The sequence below is a fragment of the Xyrauchen texanus genome, chromosome 6, assembly GCF_025860055.1.
Source record: "Xyrauchen texanus isolate HMW12.3.18 chromosome 6, RBS_HiC_50CHRs, whole genome shotgun sequence".
Classification (NCBI taxonomy): domain Eukaryota; kingdom Metazoa; phylum Chordata; class Actinopteri; order Cypriniformes; family Catostomidae; genus Xyrauchen; species Xyrauchen texanus.
The window spans coordinates 50,159,778-50,185,387 of NC_068281.1; the positions used below are offsets into that span (position 1 = coordinate 50,159,778).

General features: G+C 38.3%; 1 protein-coding gene across 1 annotated transcript; it reads right to left on the bottom strand.

Moving 5' to 3' along the window:
• Nucleotides 1-23,624: 23,624 nt before the first annotated feature.
• On the bottom strand, nt 23,625-25,032 carry LOC127644859 (gastrula zinc finger protein XlCGF8.2DB-like). Its single transcript, XM_052128267.1, has 2 exons — nt 24,412-25,032; nt 23,625-24,327 (listed from the first exon to the last, which is right to left on the bottom strand). The coding sequence occupies exons 1-2, from the start codon at nt 24,902-24,904 to the stop codon at nt 23,963-23,965; spliced, it is 858 nt and encodes a 285-aa protein (XP_051984227.1). The 5' UTR covers nt 24,905-25,032; the 3' UTR covers nt 23,625-23,962.
• Nucleotides 25,033-25,610: the final 578 nt, after the last annotated feature.

Consider the following 25,610-nt stretch of genomic DNA (forward strand, 5'->3'; position numbering starts at 1 on the left):
GGTCAAACTTGAACAAAACAAACAAATTACAAATACACATCATATAAAAATAGGGCTACTAAACATTAGATCTCTTTCTACCAAAGCACTAATTGTTAATTAAATTATTACAGATCATAGATTGGATGCGCTCTGTTTGACTGAAACCTGGCTTTAACCGGATGAATATATTAGTTTAAATGAATCTACTCCCCCAGGTTATTGTTATAAACATGAGCCTCGTCTGAAGGGTCGAGGAGGAGTTGTTGCTACAATTTACAGTGAAGTTTTTGGTGTTACTAGAGGACAGGATATAAATGTAAGTCTTTTGAACTAATAATGCTTAATGTGACACCGTCAGATATAAATAAAAAATCTCTGTCGTCTTTTGTCCTTGCTACAATGTATAGATCACCTGGGCCTTATTCTGATTTCCTTGGTGAAGATGCAAATTTTTTATCAGATCCTGCAGTTACTGTAGATAGAGCTTTAATTGTTGGTGACTTCAACATTCACATAGATAATGAAAATGATACATTGGGATTAGCATTTATCGATATTCTCAACTCTCTTGGAGTCAGACAAAATGTAACACGACCAACTCATCGCCATAATCATACGCTAGATTTAATTCTGTCGTATGGAATTGATGTTGATAATATAGAAATTCTGCAGCAGAGCGATGACATCTCGGATCATTACCTAGTCTCTTTTATGCTGCAATCAGCTAATGTTACTCAATCTACACCACACTATTGTTCAGGTAGAACTATTCTTTCGACCACTAAAGATAGCTTCACTAATAATCTTCCAGATCTATCTCATACACTTAATAAACCCCAAAGCCCAGAAGAACTTGAAGAAATAACCAAAAATATAAATGCAGTCTTCTCTAGCACCCTTGATATTGTCGCCCCACTTCGATTAAAGTAAATTAAAGAAGTAATTTCTCTCACGTGCAACTTCAATCCTTCTCTGTCATAGGTCATGAAGAGCTAACAAAACTTATCGAAACATCAAAAGCTACAACATGTTTGTTAGATCCTATACCAACTAAGCTCTTAAAAGAAGTATCTCCTGTAATTTCAGAACCTCTTCTTAATATTATTAACTCCTTGCTATGCTTAGGACATGTCCCAAGAAACGTTAAAATGGCAGTTATCAAACTGCTTATTAAGAAGCCACAACTTGATCCTGGAGAACTGGCTAATTATAGACCAATTTCAATTCTCCCGTTTATGTCAAAAATACTAGAATAGGTAGTATCCTCCCAAATATGTTCATTTCTACAGAGAAATAGTATATACGAAGAATTTCAGTCAGGATTTAGGCCTCATCACAGTACAGACTGCACTTCTCAGAGTTACAAATGACTTGCTCTTATCAACTGATCACGGCTGCATTTCTCTTCTAGTACTTTTAAATCTTAGTGCTGCATTTGACACGATAGATCACAACATTCTCTTGAATAGGCTAGAGAATTATGTTGGCATTTGTGGAGTTGCATTAGCATGGTTTAGGTCATATTTAGCAGACCTTTGTCTATGTAAATGAGGAATTGTCAAACCAAACAAAAGTTAAATATGGAGTGCCATAGGGATCAGTTTTAGGGCCTCTGCTTTTCTCCATGTATATGCTTCCTCTGGGAGATATTATCAGGAATCGTGGAATAAGTTTCCACTGCTATGCCGACGATACACAACTTTATATTTCTTCAAAACCTGATGAGATTTCACAATTCTCGAAATTAGCAGAGTGTATAAATGAAACAAAAGATTGGATGGCCAGAAATTTCCTTCTACTCAATTCTGACAAAACAAAGGTACTAATTATTGGACCAAAAAAAATAAGACACTACAATATAATTTGACTCTCGATGGATGTACTGTTACATCATATTCAACAGCGAAGAACTTAGGTGTTATATTTTATACCAATCTGTCCTTTGAAAATCAAATTACCAACGTTTGTAGAACAGCATTCTTCCACCTAAGAAATATTGCTAAATTAAGGCACATGCTCTCTGTTGCTGATGCCGAAAAACTAATTCATGCATTCATGACCTCAAGACTAGATTATTGTAATGTATTACTGGGAGGATGGCCAGCAAGATCAATAAATAAACTTCAATTGGTTCAAAATGCAGCAGCCAGAGTGCTAACGAGAACCAAGAAATATGATCATATTAGCCCCATTTTATCTTCGTTACTTACTAGTAATTCTCTTTTCTAGACTACATTTGTTATTTCAATGATATTTGGGTCCTGTGCCGTCCGGACGGAGGTCCTTTTACTACAAACTCATCAGTTTCAGATATTAGTAAATTTTAGATTAAGGCTATAGGTTCTTGGCTTTATCCATTTTGTTTTATTTGGCTAAGTTCAGTATAGATTCTCGGCTCACCGTTTAGCCCCAGTCAATTAAGTTCTGTTTTACAGATTCTCTGTCCTACTCTTTGTATTCTCATTTAATTCTACTTGGCTAAGTTCTATTTTAGATTCTCGGTTCACTGTTTAGCCTTTTAGTACATTTTTAACAACTGGGTTACTTTTGAAGTAGCTTAGTTATGCCAACTATGACCATAGATTTGTAGTTAATAAGAAATATACTAGAAAACAGTCCTTCAGAATGAATCATAATAATTATTTATTTTACCAGGTAATAGTAATACATTCAAACAATCCAATTAAAATAATTAATCAAACTCAGTGAACCAAGCATAATAATATAATTAAAGTTGTCCAAATGCTATTCAAACATTTACCAAACATAAGAAATTAAAATTGCATACCTGATAGATAAAAAAAGAAAAGAGACACACAATGTTTTCTGTGTGGGTCTTCTGGCTACAGAGACCCTGGTTCCTTTGTCATCTCTCCTCAAATACCAAATTATTCTATTGTTATTTCAGATGTGTGTGTTTGATGTTATTCAGGATTTGGTTTACAATTTTAGGGGTTTGAAGGTAGACCTTTAAAACTTGTGATTGAGAAAGGGAATTAGACCGTTTTACCAGTTGCACTGAGACCTCTTGAATGATACCAATCACGTATGACCAGAAAACCTTTTACATCAAAGAACAGGATGAGTCATAACTTTGTTTTTGGTGTCCTTAAAGCGACACAAAAGTGAGGTGAGATTTGCGTTTTATTCCTTAAAAAGCAGGGAGTGTTGTCTTAGGTGGAGATGCTCATCTGTGTGAGTTTTATGATGTTGGTTCTCGCAGAGTTCTTTGACAATAAATGGTGCTTTTTGTTTGTAGACATCCAGCTGCCAGTCTTACACAGCCAAACAAAGTGTTACCATCTAAAACAGTGTTCCTTCCCATAGAATGGAGCCACCAATTGAGAAATTAAGCCTAGTTGCCTGCCCCCAAGTGGAAGGTGGTGCTTCCTGGACCTTGACCCAGTGGAAAACTTCCTTCTGGGTGGGCCAAGAGTTCCTTGTTTGGCACTAATGAAGCAGGATCGTTCAAACATGGACCAGTCTACTCCGGCCCCCGAGGAAGTCCTGAAACTTGAGGGTGAACCCACAGCATTCCTCTAGCTCTGTCCGTGGTTGTTTGCCAGAATTGAGACAAAATGTCTGTTAATATTGACTCTGTGCCCATTGTTTGTCCAACCAAATAAAGTTTGCAAAGTTCGCTGCAGTTGCTCAAGGCACTAACAACTTCAAAAAAATTGACAAATTTTCAGCTTTAACCAACCCGTTTATTCTGAACGATGGCCCCTCGAGGGTACGGCGGCATCGTACCGAGAACACTTGGGACTCAGGGTCAAATAGACAAAGAGCCTGTAGGTGCCTGTAGGTGCCCAGTCAGCAAGTTTCCTTCATAGCAATGAAACTAGACTCGGATGTCATGTCGGATCATTGTATTCTCCTTTACTTGTCGAGTTTCAAATTGGGAACAACCCTGCCATTGCATCATTTTCAACTAGTGCTGGGTTTAAAGGCTGCTGTAGCCGCCATCACCCCAGTAGACTTGCAAAGAATGAGACCTCTCCTGTGCTGGCTTAGCCTGAGGGTCCCTCATCATGCCTGTCCACCACTTTCTAGTGTTGCATTGCTGTTTAGCCATGCTGGATATTTGGAGGAAGACAGAATATTGTGACGTTCCCCAAGATGGGTAGACGCAAAGTTGACAGCACGGACGCATCCAGTCTTGAGATCATGAATGCATTAATTCGTTTTCTGACATAAGAAACAGATACCATGTGTCATAACTTCGCAATATTTCTGAGGTTGAAGAATGCAGTTCTACAAATATTGGAAAGATTTTTTCAGATTGCTATAAAATATAACACATACTTTTTTGCTGTAGAAGTTGATGGGACAGTACATCCATCAAGAGTCAGATTATATTTTAGCGTCATGTTTTTTGAGGTAATTAGTAACGTTTTATCTGTGTAGAATTGTGTAATTGTGTACTAGTCATCCACTCTTTGATATCACTTATGCACTCTGTTAATATGGAAAATGTTGAAATTCTGTTGGCTTTCAAAGAAATACAAAGTTGGGTATCGTCTGCATAACAGTGAAAACTAATTCCATGGTTCCTGATAATGTCTCCAAGGGGAAGCATATATAAGGACAAAAGCAGAGGCCCTAAAACTGATCCCTGTGCCACTCCATACTTAAAGTGTTACCAGTCAGAGAAATATGACCTAAACCAAGCCATTGCCTGTCCACAAATGCCAACATAATTCTCAAGCCTATTATAGATAGATGCCCTTTACTGTCATTGTATCGAAATACAACAACATTTCAGAAAATCTCAGCGGTGCAACAATACATACACACATATAATGGCATTCAAAAAGATGTCATGATCTATGGTGTCGAAGGCAGCACTAAGATTTAAGAGAAATGCAGCTGCGATCAGATGATAAGAGCAAGTAATTTTAAATTTGATGGTTGGGAGAACATAAAATCTTCTAGTATTTTTTACATAAATGAGAGATTTGAAATTGGTCTATAATTAGCCAATTCGCCAGGATCAAGCTGTGGCTTCTTAATAAGTGGTTTGATAACTGCCATTTTAAACCTAGGATTGTTTTGGTTATTTTTTAAGAGTTTGCTCAAATATGTAGACCTGGACGTTTTTAGAGCCAGTCTGAAGTTAGAAACAATATCCTTCCATGCACCGTGAAATACCTCAAATTTTTTACTCTTCCACTTGCGCTCCATTTTCTGAGTTGCTCTCTTGAGCGCATGAGTATGATCATTGTACCATGGTGTGGAATTTTTCTCTTTAACTTTCTATAATCAAAAGGGTTTCTATATCCATATTTTCTTCTGTCATGCAGAGTATTTGAGACAAATCTGGAAGATTATTAGTGAAGCTATATTTAGTAGTTGCGTAAATTACGTAGATTGAGTGACCTTTGCAAAGAACAGCATACAAGAGACGAGGTAATGATTTGAGATATCGTCTCTCTGCGGCAGTTTCAATATAATCAACATCAATTCCATATGACAAAATTAGATTTTGCGTGTGATTTTGGTGATGGGTTGGACCTGTCACATTTTATCTAACCCCAACAGAAATGAGAATATTGATAAATGCTAATCCCAGTGTATCATTTTCGTTATCAATGTGGATGTTGGATTCACCAAGGATTAAAGCTCTATCCACAGCAAATCTGACAAAAAAAATCTGCAAATTCTTGAAGGAATTCAGAATATGACCCTGGGGGTATATACTGTTGCAAGAACAAAAGAATACAAAGATTTATTTTTTTTTATTTCTGACGATGTCACATTAAGAATTATCAGTTAAATATTTTCCATGAGCATAAATAAATCTTTAATTTCTTTAAAAAGCACTTTAATCTGTTTTGAATACCAATCCGATGCTAGTGAAACTTTGTAGTATGGCACTTTTGGTACCACTGCCTCCTTAAGATCATTCGCTTATGTTCCCTTTACAAAAAGCTTCACTATGATGCTGCGCTTTGCTAAGCGCTTTTGGGAACAATCCTGCATTGTGACCAGATGTGAAATATGTGTGTAACACGTCAATGAACATTGACCGGAATTTATAGCCTTGGCTGGTGAGATTATTAGATGCACCTGTGGCCAGGCTATAAATAGACGTGTCACCAGCGTGTCATCAGATTCGTTTTCTTCAGAGCAAACTGTGCTGTGTGTCTCACAAATCTGTCAGAAACTTTCTTTCCTCTGCTAGGATTTAGAATTTGTTAGGCAGTGCGCAGTGAACCTTTTCTCCTTTCCCTCTTTCTATATATGAGACACGGGGGTATTCAATGATGCTGCCGGTCGAAGAGACGCCTGCGGGCTATCTCTCACCGGGTTCGGCATCATCACTCAAGAAACCCGCTCTCCCCACTAAGCCATGTGGACTACCTCCATGCTAGTGGGGAGGGCTTATCAAGCGGCAGGACAGGCTGGTGCTGCGCTGCACACCATGGCCGTGTTACAGCCGTACCAGGCTGACCTACTCTGAGTGTGGGTGCAATGCTCGACGAAGAAGCCTTTTCTGAACTTCGTCGGGCCACAGATTTATCTCTCCGTGCGACCAAGCAGACAGCCTGTGCCATTGGTCGGTCTATGTCCGCTTTAGTCAGCACGGAGAGGCATTTATGGCTTAACCTTTCAGGCATCAAGGATAAGGACAGAGTTTTCCCACTCGATGGTTGCATCCGATTTTAGATCTATGAGGCTTGAACCGCTCGGTCAGGGTGTTTAAGTTCAAGATGGTCGTGTCTCAGATCCAACATTACGATTGGCTGATCACGATCGATCTCATGGACACATATTTACATATTGGAATTCTGCCACAGCACAGGAAGTTCCTGAGTTTCGCTTTCGGGGACGAAGCCTTCCAGTATCGGGTTCTTCCATTCGGCCTAGCCCTATCACCCCGCACATTCATGAAATGCATGGATGCAGCACTGGCTCCTTCGCGACTCCGGGGCAGCCGCATTCTGAATTACATAGACGACTGGCTGATCTTAGCGCAGCTCCAAGAACTGGCAGTTCAGCACAGGGATATTGTCTTAGCTCATCTGGTTTCTCCGGGTCTGAGACTCAATGTCAAAGAGCGTTATCTCTCCCACCCGGTGAATCACCTATCTGGGGGTTATATGGAATTCGATCACGATGCGGGCACAGTGGTCTCCCGCTCGTATCACGTCCATTCAGAACACCCTGAGAAAACTCAGGCTAGTTCAAGGTTGCACTGTTCACCAGTATCAACAAATACTAGGTCTCATGGCGTCTGCATCCACGGTGATCCATTTGGGCCTGCTCCATTTGAGACCATTTCAGCTGTGGCTAAAAGCCAGGGGATTTCATCCAAGGGCCAGTCCCCTAGGGCTAATAAGGGTTACGCGCCGCATGCTTTGTTCCCTTGCTATGTGGTTCAGACCCCGGTTTCTTACCTTGGGTCCCACTCTAGGTGCGTCTCGTCGTCGCAGGCTGCTAACGACAGACGCCTCCCTTAAGGGCTGGGTAGCGGTCTTAAGTGGTCATCCAGCTCAAGGGGATGGGAGGGTCGTCAGCTCGGTTGTCACAGTAACTGTCTCGAGTTGATGGCGGTATTTCTGGTCCTGAAATACTTCCTCCAGAGGCTACCATGTCTTGGTGCGGGTGGACAATACAGCGGTAGTCTCTTACATAAACCATCAAGGAGGTCCATGTTCACGTCAGCTAAATTTCTGGCATGTCGGATTCTCCTTGGGGCCCAGGGCAAGTCCCTGTCACACAGTTTATATCCCTGGATGCCTGTATGTGGGAGCAGATTTACTGTCCAGACAGAAAATACCGACGGGTGAGTGGAAACTCCACCCCTAGGTATTGGAACAAATCTGGGTGAGATTTTACAGGGTAGAAGAGGACCTCTTCGTCTCTATGAACAGTGCAATGTCTCCTCTACTTCTCCCTGAGTCACCCAGCCCCCCCGGGTCTGGACGTGATGGCGCATACATGGCACTGAATGCGTATGTACGCGTTTTTCCATGGTTTCTCTGCTCCCGGGAGTCTTGGCCAGTTCGCCAGCAAGGGTCTTGCCTATTACTGATAGCGCCATGCAGGCCGAACAGGGTATGGTTCTTGGAGCTAATATCTCTCCTCCAGGGCTCGCCTTGGCCGATTCTGGACAGGAGGGACCTTATGTTTCAGGCGCAGAGGACGATATTTCATTCCTGGCCCGAATTGTGGAAACTTCATGTTTGGCCCCTGAAGGGTACCAACTGAGGGACACAGGGCTGTCACCTGAGGTTATCGAGACCATTCTTAGTGCTAGCGCTCCCTCTACCAGAAGAATCTACACCAATAAATGGGGTGTCTTCGAAAAGTGGTGCAGTTCACATGGTGCAGATCTGTTTTTCTGCAGGAAAAACTGTCAGCAGGCATATGCCACGCTACTCTAGAGGTTCAAAAGGGGGTCTCAACCAGACCTTCCAGGACTATTGCTTAGTCCCATTAAGGAGTTCTGGTCCTAACAGGAGAAGCCAAATGGCTTGCCATGCCTTGATGGACGGGGTGCCTTTGGGGAGACATCCTCTACTCGCTCGCTTCATTCATGGAGCCATGCGACTGAGGCCTCCTGTTAGGACCAGAACTCCTTCATGGGACTAAGCAATAGTCCTGGAGGGTCTGGTTGAGACCCCCAGCGTCTGACAGACTTCTGACTCTCAAGATGGTCTTTCTTATGGCAATAACCTACCTTAAGAGGATTGGGGATCTACAGTCTCTGTCTGTTTTGCCGGCCTGTTTAGAATTTGCCCCAGGTATGGCCAAAGCTATTCTGCATCCTCATCCTGACTACCTTCTTAAGGTGCCTTTTTTGACACTACGTCCTGTCACTCTGGAAGCCTTCTGCTCCCCACCATTTTTAACGCCGGAGCAGGAAAGTCTTCACAGACTCTGCCCAGTCCATGCCCTTCAGACTTATGTCCTCCGCACTAGCCAGTGGCGTAAGTCTGGGCAATTTGTCTGCTATGGGGGCCGCAACAGGGGGGCAGCCACTACCAAGCAGACTATGTCACATTGGGTGAGGGATGCTATTGCCCTGGCCTATGAGGCGCACGGTCAAGCTTCGCCAGTAGGTGTCAGGGCTCACTCCACCAGAGGGGTCGCCTTCTCTAAAGCCTTGGCTAGAGGGGTCCCTCTGCAGCAGGTTTGTGATTCGGCAGGCTGGTCCTCTCTGCACACATTCATCACATTTTATAGTTTGGATGTTCATGCTACTCTGGGCTCTTACGTCCTTGAGTAGACATCTCAAACTCACGTCTGAACAAGTTTGTGATGCGGCAGTCTAGTCCTCTCCGCACACATATGTCAAATTTTATGGCAGGCTCATGCCTTAACAAGTTTGAGATGCGGCAGGCTGGTCCTCACCGCACACGTTCATTGAACTTTATGGGTTAGATGTTTTTGCTACTCCGGACTCTTACGTCCTTGAGTAGACATCTCAAGCTCACGTCTGAACAAGTTTGTGATGCGGCAGTCTGGTCCTCTCCACACACATTCGTCAAATTTTATGGTTTAGATGTTTATGCCACTCTGGGCTCTTACATCCTTGAGTCGACATCTCAAGCTCATGTCTGAGACCTCTCGCGTTCTTGTGAGCACACTTCACAACCGTAGGGGTCCGGACGTCCCAGGACTGCTCTTCAGAAAAACATATTTGACGACACGCTGGTGACGCATCTATTTATAGCCTGGCCACAGGTGCATCTAATGATCTCACCAGCTGAGGCTATAAATTCCGGTCAATGTTCATTGATGTGTTACACACATATTCACAGCTGGTCACAATGCAGGATTGTTCCCAAAAGCGCTTAGCAAAGCGCAGCATCTCGTTCTGCTTTTTTCAGGGAACAAGGGTTACACATGTAACCCGAGATGTTTTCCTATTTTGTAAGTCGCTTTGGATAAAAGCTTCTGCCAAATGAATAAATGTAAATGTAAGTCATTTACCAACTCTAGGCAGTCAATTGATTAAAACAATTTAATTAAATACATAATACATTCACGATTAATCACAAGCACATGTATACCATACGTATAGTGTAAATATTTGCACATGCAGACAAAAGATTAATTTATTTTCATTTTGCAGTCATTTCATTAATATTTAATAAAATATCCATATGAATATACCACTTAGAGGACAGGGAGGGAATTAGTGATGGGAAGATCAGATCATTTTACTAACTTGGATCTTTGAGTCTCGTTCAGCAAAATGAACAAACCTTTATTCAAGTCATTTTGTTCATTTGAGCAGAATTAAATTAAAATGTTAGATTTTCAATAGCCAAATTCAATTGTTTTGTGTTCCCTTCAGTTCGTGTTCTCTCGAAATAGAGTGCAGAAGTGTCAATCCAACTTTTTAGCTGACTTGGTTCTCCGAGTATTTTTTCCCTTCATTTCTTCCGTAGGAAGTTCATAAAATCCCTCAAAAAACTGTTGTAAGACATGAATCAAAACAAAAACCTCCAACTCGGTAAATTACAAAATTAAAAACTTTGATTTGATGCAAAAAAAAATTATAAAAATGATATGAAAATCTGAAAAAAAGACAAAGGTACAAGGACTTTGTCCTTAACCTCTATATTCTGATGAAGCATTGTGAATGACATTATCGAAGTAGTGTAGAGAAGTCTGACTCGACTGCATCATTCACAGTATGTCGTGGGAGTGGGCGTTACCTGCAGAGCTCTTTTTAGATCACTTTTTGGCTAAAATTTCCTGATTGGTGGCAGTGGCGGAGCCGTGGCCACCATGAACCGAAGCCTGGCCATCCCACCCGCAGTTGCTTTTTTTAGTAATTTTTTGTCACAATTTAGTTCTTTAGAGGTGAAATAATTTCTGTACATTAATTTTCTGTTTGTATTAAATCCATAGCCACAAAATATACAATATTTTTACTACAGTAATACCAAAACTATGGTAATAAAAATCATTATTCTGCCAAAAACTAGTAACACCATGGATTTGTGGTACATGTTCCATGATTTTTAAAACAGTGGCCCCTCCAATTTACATTTTTCCATTGTAAAATGTAAAATAGTCCATTCAGATCACTCTTACACTGTTAAGTTGAAATTACTTTGCTGGTTCACCGAGGTAAACGGAGGTAGGAGCCATCTGACATTCATACAAAAATCAATAATTCAGTGTCTGGTGAGAAGCACACTACATAATTGGGTGACTGTGTAACGATCACTACAGGTATGTGATAATTGTAACAATACAAAATCACTATAACAGTATACATTTTATTTCTATATTCTAATGTTAATCAATAAACAACACAAAATAAGATTATAAAGCAGAGACTTTATTCATGCCACCAGACTAAAATGTAAATTTTAACAAATAACTTGCTTTATTCTTCAAAATATGATCGTCAATTTGGTTGCACTGATAGCAGCACTGTCATTCATACAGGCAGGATGATCACAGACATTTTGTATTTGATGTTTACAATGATGTACTGTAGGCGTGTGTCCTTACTGGTCACAAATCTGGCTCGCCGGCATATGAAGCTGAATCACGGACAAAATAGAAGTAAATTAAAAGCAAAAATGTTATTTGGTAATATCTGAGCTGACTTCTATACATATATAACCACTATACATTTTCCCTGAGACTTGGCAAGGATCAAAAGCAATTACTAGCATATTTATTGATACCGTTTCTGTACAATTTGTATGAGACACACACACACACAGCCGTATGTTTGGAAAATGTAGGGGAAGGAGATAAGAGGCGGAAGTACCCATAGAACAGAAAGCATGTTGTCAGATGTAATGTAGCATTATAATAGCGATTCCCTCATTACCTGTGCAAATCTACAGTTTCATATTTAAAAAACTTTTTATTTTTGCATTCAGCACCATTGTTTTCGCTGATGATGGTCACAAATATGGAATCTGGGAGGAAAAGGTCATGTGACACAGATCAATATTAAAGTTATATACAAAAGCTGCACTCCATTCAAAGTTAGATGTGGGATATTTCTACTTGATATCTAGAGTGCACACCCACTTTTTCAGCCATCCAGAAGTATTTTGTCCAGTTATTGCTTCCATAGACTTCTCCAAAAATCATCCATTAAAGAGTTGTAAATATGAATCAAGCCAACCAGTACCGAGGTGATTCACAACATTACAGACTTTGTTTTAAGACAAAAAGTATTTGAAAATCAGACAAAGGTACAAGTCTGTGTATTTACCGTATTTCATGAGGGCACGAACTACAATCCCATGAAGCATTGTGAATGACGTAATAAGATATAAAACTATGGAAATATATACAACTATTGATTCTAGGTTGTTGATAAGTATATAACAATTTATTTTACCTTTATTGCAAAATACTGCAATATGTAGTTTAAGGGTGAAGGGAGAACAACTCAACGCCTTGCTTTGGCCATTGAAAGGTGCCAGGATGGAAAGCTGTGGCAGAGCAATATACTGTCAGAGCAAGATCTTCCGATTTAGACCAATTCACCCTATATCCTGAAAATTTGGAGAAAGAATTCATAATTCTATGGAGACTAGGCATAGATCTACTAGGGTCAGAGACAAATAATAATATATCATCTACATAGAGTGGACGTTTATGCACCACACCTCCTGCTACAATACCAGGAAAATCATCCTCTTGTCTTATTGCGGTTGCTAATGGTTCCAGGGGTCTACACATTTTTTGCATTGCTATGATCAAGGACCGGATCCATTAACAGATTGAAGTTTCCACCCAAAACCATATCATGGAAGATCTCAGCTTCTTGTAACTTTCCCTCAAGATCTATAAAAAAAGTACTTATCCATCATCATTTGGCACATAAATATTAGCCAAATAAAAATTTTTCTCCTGTATTTTAGCCAAAACTAGGGATGTCCCGATCCGATACCTAGATCGGTATCGGCTTCGATATTGACGTTTTTAGACGGATCGGGTATCGGTCTGACGAGCCCGACCCAAATCCGATACTCTGTGTTAGTCATGTTCGTTACTGTCAAGCTTAAAAAATGACATAAAAGAACTGTTATAGGGTCAATGAAGTGACGGGTCATTGTTTTGTCCAAAGGCCTTGATAATAATAAAAAACATGATTTTATAACATCATATATCAACATTGTGCAAAATGGTATTCAAATTATGTTTAGAAGTCGTTGCTTTGTTATGAGAAAGAATGTCCGGAAAAATGATTTTCATTGATGTCATTCGGAGAAACCAATATAAAGGCACCATTTTGGATCAAGTCATGTGTTCAATATCATGTGACAGGATGTGACATCATTCAGACACCTGCAAATGACCACACGGTTGTGAAGCAAAGTAAGTAACTCTCTCTTAACTATTATAAAAATTCATGTTTTCACTTGCTCATACGCATGTCCCGAAATATCAGGTCATTCGTATGGGCTGAAATATGTGCCACCAGAAACTGAATTTGAACCATTTATATTTGAACTTGAATGGCTAAACTTGAATAATTGCATTGAAAAACTGAATTTGAATCACATAATTTGAAATTGTATTGTTTAATTAAAATTGAATTTATTCAAAAACTGAATCTGAATTGTATCATTTGAAATTGAATTTATTAGTTTGGAACTGAAGTCCAATAAAATTTGATCCTCACTGAAAATTAAACTCTCTATATATCTTCACATTCACTTCTCACAATTCAGATTCAGTTCTCAAATTCAATTTCAAGTTACTGAGACAGACATCCGGGTAGTTGGAGGATGAAGGAAGAGCAATCGGCGCAGATCGATAGATAGCGTTCATTGGCGCACAGGACTCCTCTTGGGCCAATCAGCACCAATGTTTTGGAGCACAGTACGTTACCCGCCATGAAACTATGGAATTACGATTGTGTCAATAATAATGAATGTAACTTTATAAAACTGAATGTAACTTTTTCAGAAACTATCAAAAATATTCCATTACAAAAGAAGAAAAACACAATTAAAATGAAAAAAAAATGAACTCAGTCATACGAATTTAACAGGCTCTTCAAATATGCTTCATTTTTTGTTAATGTTTTTCAAAGATTCGTTTTAGCAAATCGTGGATTCTGAATACATTGCCACAGATTTAAGCTTACGCTCGCAGTTTTTAGTTTGCTGTTTTGAGACAAACCTCTCGTGGGGGTGGGCTTAACAGTGATCTACTCTGATTGGATAGTGAGCTTTTGATGGACAGGTGCTCTCTGACCCGGATGTACAGGCGTCACTCAGTGGCGCGCATATTGGAAAGCTCTGCGGTGATTTGTAGTTATGCAATACGTCGTGCTTTGTTGTATTACTTACTAACAATATGTAAATAATATTTGACCTATAATTATATAATTTAATATTATATGAGACCTTCGGTCATCTAATAATCGTCTTCGATCAGTCTGTAAAGATGAGCTCTCAGGAGAGACACGGAGCGGCATCATCTTCCTCCTCTTGTCCTTCAAGGCAGCTTGAAGTAAGTTAGTGTTACTGAAGTAACCAATAACATCGATAAAAGTTTTATTCATGTAGCGTTACAGTGTGCAACAGTTCTGGCTTTATTTTGCAAATTTATTGTTGTATTGTAAATGCATGCTAAATAAAATGTTGCTGTTTTGTCATTGTCATGACTGCAAAACTGAAACCTGGCCATATCTTGGTCCACTGTTTGACTCTGCCCGACTGCTGAACGGACTGCTGCTGACCCTGCCTTGTGCTGGTATTCCCGAGCGACTGGTTAAGAATTTCAAGGTTGTTATGTACAGCTGCAGCATCTGCACCAAGATTTCTGCCTTGCTGTAGAATGAAGACCAGTTTGATATCTGCACTGTCTACATTGACACGTCCTTGAATATAATAACTGTGCAAAAGAGCAAACAATCAAACTACATAACATCATGACATGACATCAGTGCATTGCAAACTTGTGAATGACAATAAAAAATTATTAAAAAATATATAAAAATATGATATTTTATATGTGTTTATCAAAACATTGTGAATAAATATAATAAAATATATGCAATATTCCACCACTGTGTTGAAATTTAGAGTGTTTTCTGTAAAATTAGACAATTTCTATCCATTTACTCCAATGTATGTGGGCAGGGCGCTCTTTTAAATTCAGATATGCCTATTTCTCTAAAAAATTCAAAATATCCTGCAGAGCTGAAGTGGTTAAACAATAAATTTGCAAAAATAAAGCCAGAACTGTTGCACACTGTAGCGTTACATGAATAAAACTTTTATCGATGTTATTGGTTACTTCAGTAACGCTGAACTTACTTCAAGCTGCCTTGAAGGACAAGAGGAGGAGGAGTGGAGCATTTGTTTAATAAGCAAGGTCTTTTATTCAGATATTCAGAATTTCTTTCTGAATACCAAATACCAGTAACCCCAAAAGAATTTGCTACAGTAATGGGTGCTATTCCCTCTGGTTTATGTATGCTTTTTAAAAACCGTAATTACTTCACCCCAGTATCTACTGCATCCTTTCCTAAACCTTGTGATACTTCTGTTGCTCAAATCTGTTTTTCAGAGTCGAAAGCTAAAAACTATAAGATCTTTATTTCTTAAGGATTTGATTTCTGTTCCACCTGTTATTTCCTTTTGGAATAATTTGTTTGGTAACCTTAATTGGAAAAAATCTGGTCTTTACAGCAGAAATTCATTCTCACAAATAAAGTGAAAGAAATTTCCTTTAAGTTGATACACAGTTTCTATCCTGTTAAGAAATGTATACAAAGATTTAAATCTGACATTGAGCTAACATGCTCTTTTTGTGTGAATTCTGATGAAACAGTGGTTCATTTATTTTGGTCGTGTCATTACACTCAGAAGCTCTGGAATGATATTGATGTTTTTATCAAGTGTAAGATTTTGCCAGGCTTCTCAATACATATGAGAAACATTATATTTGGGTATTTTGATTCAGACCCCACAAACGAAAATGTCTGTTTTGTTATTAATTAATTCTTTTCTTAAGCAAATTCTATATTCACAAATGCAAATTTTTAAACTGTAAACCTATCTTCTCTGTCTTCTTAAAAGAAATAGAAAATTATCTAAATTTGATTTCAGTATCTACTAATAAGAAAGCCATAAGGACTGTTAGAATCTGCACTGCATTTGATCTCTTCATGTGAACATTTTTGTGTGATGTAATGCCCTACCTCTTCTTTTATTGTTATATACATTATTATTATTATTATCTTTTTTTTTATTATTATTTTTTTTCTATTTATTTTTGTCTTCTTTATTGTTTTGGTTGATATTATGTGATTTCTCTTTTGTATGTTCCTGTTCTTTGCATTAAAAAAAATAATAAATTATTATTTTAAATAAATAAAAAACAAGAGGAGGAGGAAGATGATGCCGCTCCGTGTCTCTCCTGAGAGCTCATCTTTACAGACTGATCGAAGACGATTATTAGATGACCGAAGGTCTCATATAATATTAAATTATATAATTATAGGTCAAATATTATTTACATATTGTTAGTAAGTAATACAACAAACCACGACGTATTGCATAACTACAAATCACCGCGAGAGCTTTCTAATATGCGCGCCACTGAGTGACGTCTGTACATCCGGGTCAGAGAGCACCTGTCCATCAAAAGCTCACTATCCAATCAGAGTAGATCACTGTTAAGCCCACCCCCACGAGAGGTTTGTCTCAAAACAGCAAACAAAAAACTGCGAAGCGTAAGCGAAATCTGTGGCAATGTATTCAGAATCCACGATTTGCAAGCGAATCTTTGAAAAACATTAACAAAAAATGAAGCATATTTGAAGAGCTTGTTAAATTCGATGCGACTGAGTTCATTTTTTTCTTTTTAATTGTGTTTTTCTTCTTTTGTAATGGAATATTTTTGATAGTTTCTGAAAAAGTTACATTCAGTTTTATAAAGTTACATTCATTATTATTGACACAATCGTAATTCCATAGTTTCATGGTGGGTAACGTACTGTGCTCCAAAACATTGGTGCTGATTGGCCCAAGAGGAGTCCTATGCGCCAATGAACGCTATCTATCGATCTGAGCTCGATTGCTCTTCCTTCATCCTCCAACTACCCGGATGTCTGTCTCAGTAACTTGAAATTGAATTTGAGAACTGAATCTGAATTGTGAGAAGTGAATGTGAAGATATATAGAGAGTTTAATTTTCAGTGAGGATCAAATTTTATTGGACTTCAGTTCCAAACGAATAAATTCAATTTCAAATGATACAATTCAGATTCAGTTTTTGAATAAATTCAATTTTAATTAAACAATACAATTTCAAATTATGTGATTCAAATTCAGTTTTTCAATGCAATTATTCAAGTTTAGCCATTCAAATTCAAATATAAATGGTTCAAATTCAGTTTCTGGTGGCACATATTTCAGCCCATACATTCGGTACAACCGCTATAAAACATGGATAATGTTTTAATATTTTAAAAACTTGTACTAAATATAAAATGTTTGATTGTCCTTTTGCTAGATAGCTAGCTAACTAACTAGCTAGATATCAGCCTGTTAGCATTGAGTGAAGATTTTGTCATTCGGTTTAACCAAAAGTGTCATTCGGTTAAACCAAACTTTTGGTTATACCGAATGACCTACTGGTTGTACTGAATGACAGCACTGTATGTTGGTCATATTTGTACATATTTGCAATTAATAAATACAACATTCTATTAATAGGAAATGTGCATAGTGTATTATTACATCATTTTGACTGAATTTTACCTTTGCAGAAGCCTTTATCAAATAAAGAAAAAGCAGCTCACTACTGGGCAAGGATCAATGCTGATCCTATTAAAAAAGAAAAGTTGCTCGCCAAAAGAAGAGAAAGGTATAATTTGTTTTGATTATTTATAGACATACTATGGTGAAGGGAATGTCCATAAAACCTGGATTGTGCATGTTTATCCTACTATGGTAAATTGAATAGGGATTTTGTATTGAACATGACTCTGCAGCACAGTGTCATAGAGACAAGGGGGTGGGCTAATTTTACTCAGGCAATCAATCAGTCTTTAAAGATCATGAAGCTATTAAGCCACACCCTAGCAACCATTTAGAGCACCCTAGCAACCGTTTACAAAGACTGCCATTATAAAAGGCCCAGAAAGATATCTTTGCAGCACATTGTCATAGAGACAAGGAGGTGGGCTCATTTTACTCAGTCAACCAACCAGTCTCTCAGGATCATTGTGAAGCACGCCCTAGCAACCAATAAGAGCACCCTAGCAACCCAAACAGAGAGGGATATCTTCAAATCCGAATGTAATAGAGGCATTGGGGTTGGTTTATATTCATACTGGCAAGCAGCCTTTTGAGTAGCATCATTGACAGCTGTCAAGCCACTTCTTAGCAACCAAGCAGAGTACCTAGCAATCACTCCGAGTACGCTAGAAACCACATAGCAATACCCTAGCAATCACCCCAAATACCGTAGCAACTGCATAGCAACACCCTAGCAACCAGGTGATTGAAGATGAGCTTGAGGTCAACTGCATGCAGCAGTCAGGGGAGAGAAATGTCTTCATCTGGCCAGCCAAACCTGACAAAATCTTCTACTTCAAAGAAGACTTGCATGCAACAATTAGTGAGCCAGAACCTCTAAATTCACGGTCCTCTAGATTATGCTCCAGAGACTGGATGGCTTTCATGAATGCATAGTAGCTCATCGTTGTAGCACTTGTTCCAAGAACCATTAAATGATTCAATGTTTTAATGACTTAAATATAATTAATAATATGAGTTGTATGTAATGTTTGTTCCAATAACAATGAAATGTCTTAATGTTTAACATTCTTTTTCATGAATATATAGCCTAGCAGCTCATCGTTTAACAATTTAAACACAATTAAATACTTAAATGTTTTAATTAATATAATTTGCAATACGAGTGTAAATATGTTCATTCCAATATCAATAAAATGTTTTAATGTTTGAAGTACTTTTTACATTAATAGCCTATTATATTAACAATAAAATGTGTTTTTGAAGCTATTTGTGTCTGTTTATTGTCTTAAATATGCATAATGTCAAGGGCAGCAGACATAGTCATTCGGTAAAACCAATATAGTAAATATTTAAACTGAATAATATTGTTTTTAATAACTAAAGGAACTACAATAATACAAATATAAAGCAGATAAGGCTTTTTTGTTTTCTATATTTCCCCTTTTCTCCTTTCCCTGTGCAATGTTTTACTTGAATATGTTGGAGGGTTTAGAGTAGTCCAATAAAATTACTACATTTACAAGATCAGTGAAATTTTTATTTGATATTTCTTCCATGTTACACACTATATACTATCTCAACATCAATGTCTAATCAGGTTTGTTCATGAATAATTATCTGCAAATTAATAATTTTAAATATATTCATGGTTAAACCGAATGACTTTTTTTGGTTACAAATTTTGTCAGTCCTGTAAAAAATGACAAAAGCAGTGTTAATTGATTGTACAAACCACATAATCTTATTGTTAACACCTAGGTAAACTAAAACATGGTTTCAAAATTAGTTATATCTCCATTATATTTTTTTTACACTTTTAAAAACCTTATTCGTCAATGACCCTAAAACACCATTAAAGCGGTTCATATGACTCGTGCATTTTATTCAAAGCCACTTGAAGACACGCGATAGCTCTGTGAATTGCAATAGGCTGTGTTTAATAAGTAAACATATAAATGCACGCGCAGCTTCAGCCCGTTAGTGAATGGTGCTTCGGTTTACACAGCGCGCGCGGCTATTTATAGCCTTCACACGTGCACAATATTTGAGCGCTACAAACGAACATCTCAGATGTAGATGCTCAGCAGTTCGGTTCACTTATAATATGGACTTAGAACGGCACTGGAGGTGCATTTAACCAGAATATAAATAAGAAGCGAATTAAACTGTGAATAAAAAGGGTGAGGGTTTAAAAGTTAAAGATGTCACGGAGAGACTCACAGCAGAGATATTAACTCTGCAGGGTTTATTGAGCAGAGGATTGAAACAGTGATGTAAACATTGTGAGTAAATCCAGTTAAGCAGAGTGGCAAACAGCAGGTAAGTAATATCCAGACAGTGTAAAGACACGATGAAAGAGATAACTTACAACAATTTTATGATACTTGCAGGCAATAATGAAGACACATGTTTGACATAGTATTTCTGAGACTCCAGAACTTTCTACTATCGATGAGAACAGGCACAGAGTGTGAAAGAGAGAGAGAGAGAGAGAGAGAGAGAGAGTGTGCGCGCGCACGCGCGAGAAAGCGGGGTATTTATGCAGTCATTGATTAGCCACTAATGATATGCAGGTGCGTGTAATCAGAACTCAGGGAGTGCCAGTATCCAGTATGCAAGTTAACAATAAAATGTTTCTTAATAAGCTATACATTTATACTGAAATAATGTGTAGTTAAAGGTTTGTGTTTCTTTACATATTAAAGAGTACATCCAATTATTTCCACACAATAATGTAAAGATATTATAAACTGATTATGCAATAAAACAACACTGGTATCGGATCGGGATCGGCCAATACTGAGATTTCCTTTATCGGAATCGGATCGGAAGCGGAAAAAGTGGTATCGGGACATCCCTAGCCAAAACCATAATGACTCTTCATAAATTATCTTTAATCTGTTTGAGACATTTAAATAGTAAATGACTACTTATCAATTTGATGACTCCCCTGCTCTAACTTGAACCAGCAATGCAAAACACTTGCCCCACCTCATGCCCTACCTAGATTTTCAGCTTCCTGTGAAGTAAGGTGTGTTTCTTGAAAGAACATTATATCAAGAACATAAAGAACACATTTTATAGGGTGCCCAAGCCCATTAACATTCCACGTGGAGAGAAATATTTGACCTATATTAAAGTGTGACGTATTGACATGCAAAGAAAAATGTATTACCCAAGGCTAAATTATATAGACCACTATCCAAAATTGATGTAACCATCAAATCTTTAACCACAGATCAGAAAAAATATGCTCTTCAACCTTGCGCATAACAGTCTCAACTGGCGTCTATCCCCTGGAAATCCGACGGTCCATGCACGCTCAAGATATTTTCCATTGCTACAAGGTGTTTTTTCATCTCGTAAACCATACCATTGAACTGCACATAAATGTTTTCAATGAAAACAACAACATCGAACCCACAAAATAAACTCAAAAAGTCATTAAATTAAGAGAGAAAAATATTTTTAAAAAGTAGATTGAGAGAGAGAGAGAGACATTGTGGGCAACCAATCAAACAACAAACCCTCTCAGACTGCATCAGCTAAATGCATTATGTGTAGTCCATACCGCTGAATCAACGTGGGCAAAGCCACCCACTCAGTCCATTGAATTAATGAAGGCCTAGCTTCTCATGGGCATGTGAAAGTCTTGCATCCAACCTTGGCATCAATTCTCAGCTTTGCTGGGTAAAGCAAAGCAAATCTCACCTCCTGTTTGTGAAGTAACTTCTTACACTCTTTGAATATATCCAGTTTCACTTGTGTCGCTCTGGTGAAATCCAGAAAAAAAATATCGTTGTCATCCTCCCAGCACAACTTGCCTATATTCCTTGCCACACGTAAAAACAGGCTCTGTCTGCCGACCGCAAGAATCTTGCCAGAATGGATAGGGGCCTGTCACCCATTTTGGGAAGCTGACCGAGATCTCTGTACTTGACCATATCTTGATCTTCCTTTCCCTCAGAGATTCCAACGAAAGGAACATTATTACGTTAGCCTCGATTTTCCATATCCTCCCATTTTTCCCACACCTGATCCAAATCAGAATTGATGGCCGGTGGGTTAGTCGGCCGCTTCCAGAAACTCTACTCACTTTCCAACCTTGTCTATTCTTGTGATCACAGTGGAAAGTTTCTCCTCCGTCGCTCAATGCATTTCCTTGAGGCCCTCCATGTAGGTCAAGATTTTCGTTAGTCCTGCATAAATGTTTGCAATATCTTGACCTACATCGTGAGGCACACCGTCATTGACCACCGGACATCTTGATCATGAGAGGCGTCAGACGCGTGCAACCGTAAATGCTTTTTAATGTCCCCACAGGCCGACGATTTCAAATTCCTCGACATCCTACACTCCCAGCTCAGTTTAGCAATCAAAACTAATTCAGTTCTCACGGAGTAATATTGATTATAAAGCTAATTGTAGCAAAGTGAAGCAGAGCTCGCCTCTAGGCTTCTTCCACTTGCATTTTGTCACATGACTCAAAAGATGATTTTTAACAATGAAGTTGAAATAATGCAAACGGTTGGCTTCAACTAGGGCTGGGACAACGCGTCGACGTCATCGATGACGTCGACGCAAAAAATACGTTGACGCAAAATATGCGCGTCGATTCGTCTGACCCAAAACAAAGATGGCGGCGCCGGCGAGTAGTAGAAACACAAGTGGCTCCTCAGACTATCAGAAGTGCAAGGCGGCATGCACTCGTTCCTCTAAAGTATGGGAATTCTTTAATTTAAAAGGAATCAATTCCGTGATATGTCGTCTTTGCAAAATGGAGATGGCCTTCCATTCTAGCACCACGGCAATGCACCAACACCTGAAGAGGCGCCACCTGGTTGCAGCTGCAGATGACAGAGCACCGTAAGTTTTTTTTCAACTCCCCACTTTGCACTCGATGTTGGAGTAGGCTATAATACGTTGTCGACACCTAAAGTTTTCGCTTATAGCTATGAATGTCGTGAAAAATACATAGAGGACACTGACAACGTGCTGACAGACAGGACCAAGCAGGTAACATTTAATAAAGTCTCAATTTTCAAATTTGGTCATTCAAAGAAAATTAAACCATAAATAGGCCTACTATTTTGTGGCTCTTTAATGTGTCGTGACAGATTGCCTTAGTTAAAGCTGCTCGTGAACCGATCATCTTTTCCTTGGTTAATTTATAGCATCAAATAGGCTAAACATGAATGTAGCCTACATCAGAAGGACTGTTGTTTTAACCGCGGAAAGACGTCAGTACGGTAGCCTACAATCCATTATTCAAATTCAAATCCACCGACGTTAATCTTCTCTCTCCTGACTACTTTGTCGGACAAAAATGGAGTATTATGATTGATTGATCAGATCGCCAGTCAATCAAACTCCCGGCAAATGTTTTTTTTTTTATTTACATTTTATACACCCCCACCCCCGATGAAACCGGTATTACCGGTGTTGTCACAAGTCGATTAATCGAATCGGACTGGAAAAACGAATCGTTAGATTAATCGATGCATCGAAAAAATAATCGCTAGATTAATCGTTTAAAAAATAATCGTTTATCCCAGCCCTAGCTTCAACGGAAGTATATTCCATCGATGAACAATCTCTGAGATCATGGTATATCGGTCTTTAAAATTTTAGAAGTTATCACTGAAAATCAATTAGTCTATGGAAGAAATTAATGGGAATTTTACTTCGGGAACCAGACTGTTGCTCTCTATAGTCTCTGCGTTAGATTAGCAGGTACAGTATTAAATTCTCATCCGGAATGTCTCCTAGCAACCAAACGTATAACCGATGTTAAAATTCTAGCGTTTGTTCTACAGGCGTGTGATAATCAAAAGAAAGTAGAATTTGTCTCATGTCTCTGCAAACGTTTGCTAAACAAGTTTAACAAGGAACTTTGACTCATTAATGGATATTATTTAATAAAATGTTTGTCATTGACTCCCTGTAAATGTAAATCTCCCTGGGTGAAAACACGTTTGTGTGACATCACGCAAAATCTTCAAAAAGAGTTTCCAAGTTGGCAGTCTGACTTCAAGTGGCATTCCATTGCACTTTTCCTAGTATCAAATTTGACTTTCTGAGTTGAATGGAATGCAGCATAAGTGATTTGTTCTCTGTATACATTTCTGTTACAAACTTTACCAATACGGGTAATGTATTTTAGCAAATTACCCTTGTGGATAAACTGCTCTTTAGGCAGAATTGCCATGTTTGGGTTAACCTAAACTTCACACTATTAAAAAAAACATTCGACCAGAAGCTTAGACAATTTGACAACACCTTTTCTTATGAATCATTCGAGCACTTGAAGTGCTAAAACTCTTCCCACATAAAGTGCAGTGGTATGGCTTCTCTCCAGTGTGCACTCTCTCATGGATTTTCAGTAGTCCTAATTGATTAAAAGTCTTTTCACAATGTGAACACTTGTAAGGTTTCTCTCCAGTATGAATTCTTCTGTGTCGTTCTAAGTCGCTTGCTCTACGAAAGCTACTCCCACACTCAGAGCACACATGAGCCTTCACGCCATTATGCACATTATGGTGCAGTTTAAAACAGTCCAGCCGTGAAAAACTCTTTCCACAGTGAGAACACATGTAAGGCCTCTCATTTGCATGAACTTGCATGTGTCGTCTTAGGTATGATGCCAAAATAAATGTTTTATCACACTGATCACATTTAAATGGCTTTACTCCTGCATGAGAGAGCAAATGATATCGAAGACTATCTGTTTGTGTGAAACTCTTTCCACACTCTGTGCATGTGAAAGGTGTTGCTCCAGTGTGAATTCTTAAGTGATGCCTTAGTTTTGCTTTCTCTGTAAAACGCTTTCCACACTGATCGCATGTGTAAGGCTTCTCTCCAGTGTGAATTCTTATGTGAGTTTGAAGGCTTCCTTTAGTTTTGAAACGCTTTCCACAATGGTGGCATGTGAAAGGCTTTTCTCCAGTATGAATTCTTATGTGATTACCGAGTGCTGGTTTACGCAGAAAACTCTTACCACAATGATGGCATGTGAAAGGTTTTTCTCCAGTGTGAATTCTTATGTGTTCTTTAAGGACTCCTTTACGCATGAAACTCTTTCCACACTGATGGCACGTAAAAGGTTTCTCTCCAGTGTGAATTTTGATGTGATCATTGAGGAGTCCTTTACGAAGAAAACTCTTTCCACACTGAGGGCATGTGAAAGGATTTTTGGATTCCATTATGTTTTCTAAGAAATCATTTTCAGTCTGAGATCCACTAAATAATTTTTCTCCAGTTGTGACGTTATGAGGTTCCTGATACTGATGTTTCTCCTCCACTACATTCAGTTCTTGACTTTCCTCTTTCACTTCCATCAGGTCTAAAATAAAAATATTAAACTGTCAAAACACAATTCAAGTGAGTAAATTGTCAAAACAAACAAATTAGGAAATATAAATGTGATTAGTGTGTGTGTATGTGTGTGTAATATATATATATATATATATATATATATATATATATATATATATATATATATAAAAGTTAATAACATTAAATCTAAAAAACAAATGCCATAGCCTAGGTTATAATTAATTTATGTTCATATTAAAGGTGCTGTAAGTAATTATTCCCCTACATTAAATGTACCAAATACATTTATACATTTAATGTCCCAAAAGATGGACAGAAAATTCTGATAAGATAATTATCTCTATAAACACAATTGTAACCTCTCTGCTAAAAATGCTATAGAAATAATACAGAGAATTATTTTTAAGACATATTAATTTTAGTTAATGATAGGTGTCGGCTTCAGCTCTATGATGTAAGATTTTTAAGCCTGTGATAAGCTAAGTTAGATGACATACAAAAAGATTGAGAGTGGGGTTGGATGGCACATTACATTGGGTATACAGTTAGAAACGTGAAGACATACATTGTGCA

Excerpts from the sequence above, each read along its gene's own strand:
- LOC127644859 (XM_052128267.1), bottom strand. The coding sequence starts at position 24,904 with ATGGAATCCAAAAATCCTTTCACATGCCCTCAGTGTGGAAAGAGTTTT. Across the intron at positions 24,328-24,411 it reads AACAGATAGTCTTCGATATC|ACATGCAAGTTCATGCAAAT; the intron begins ATTTGCTCTCTC and ends ACCTAAGACGAC.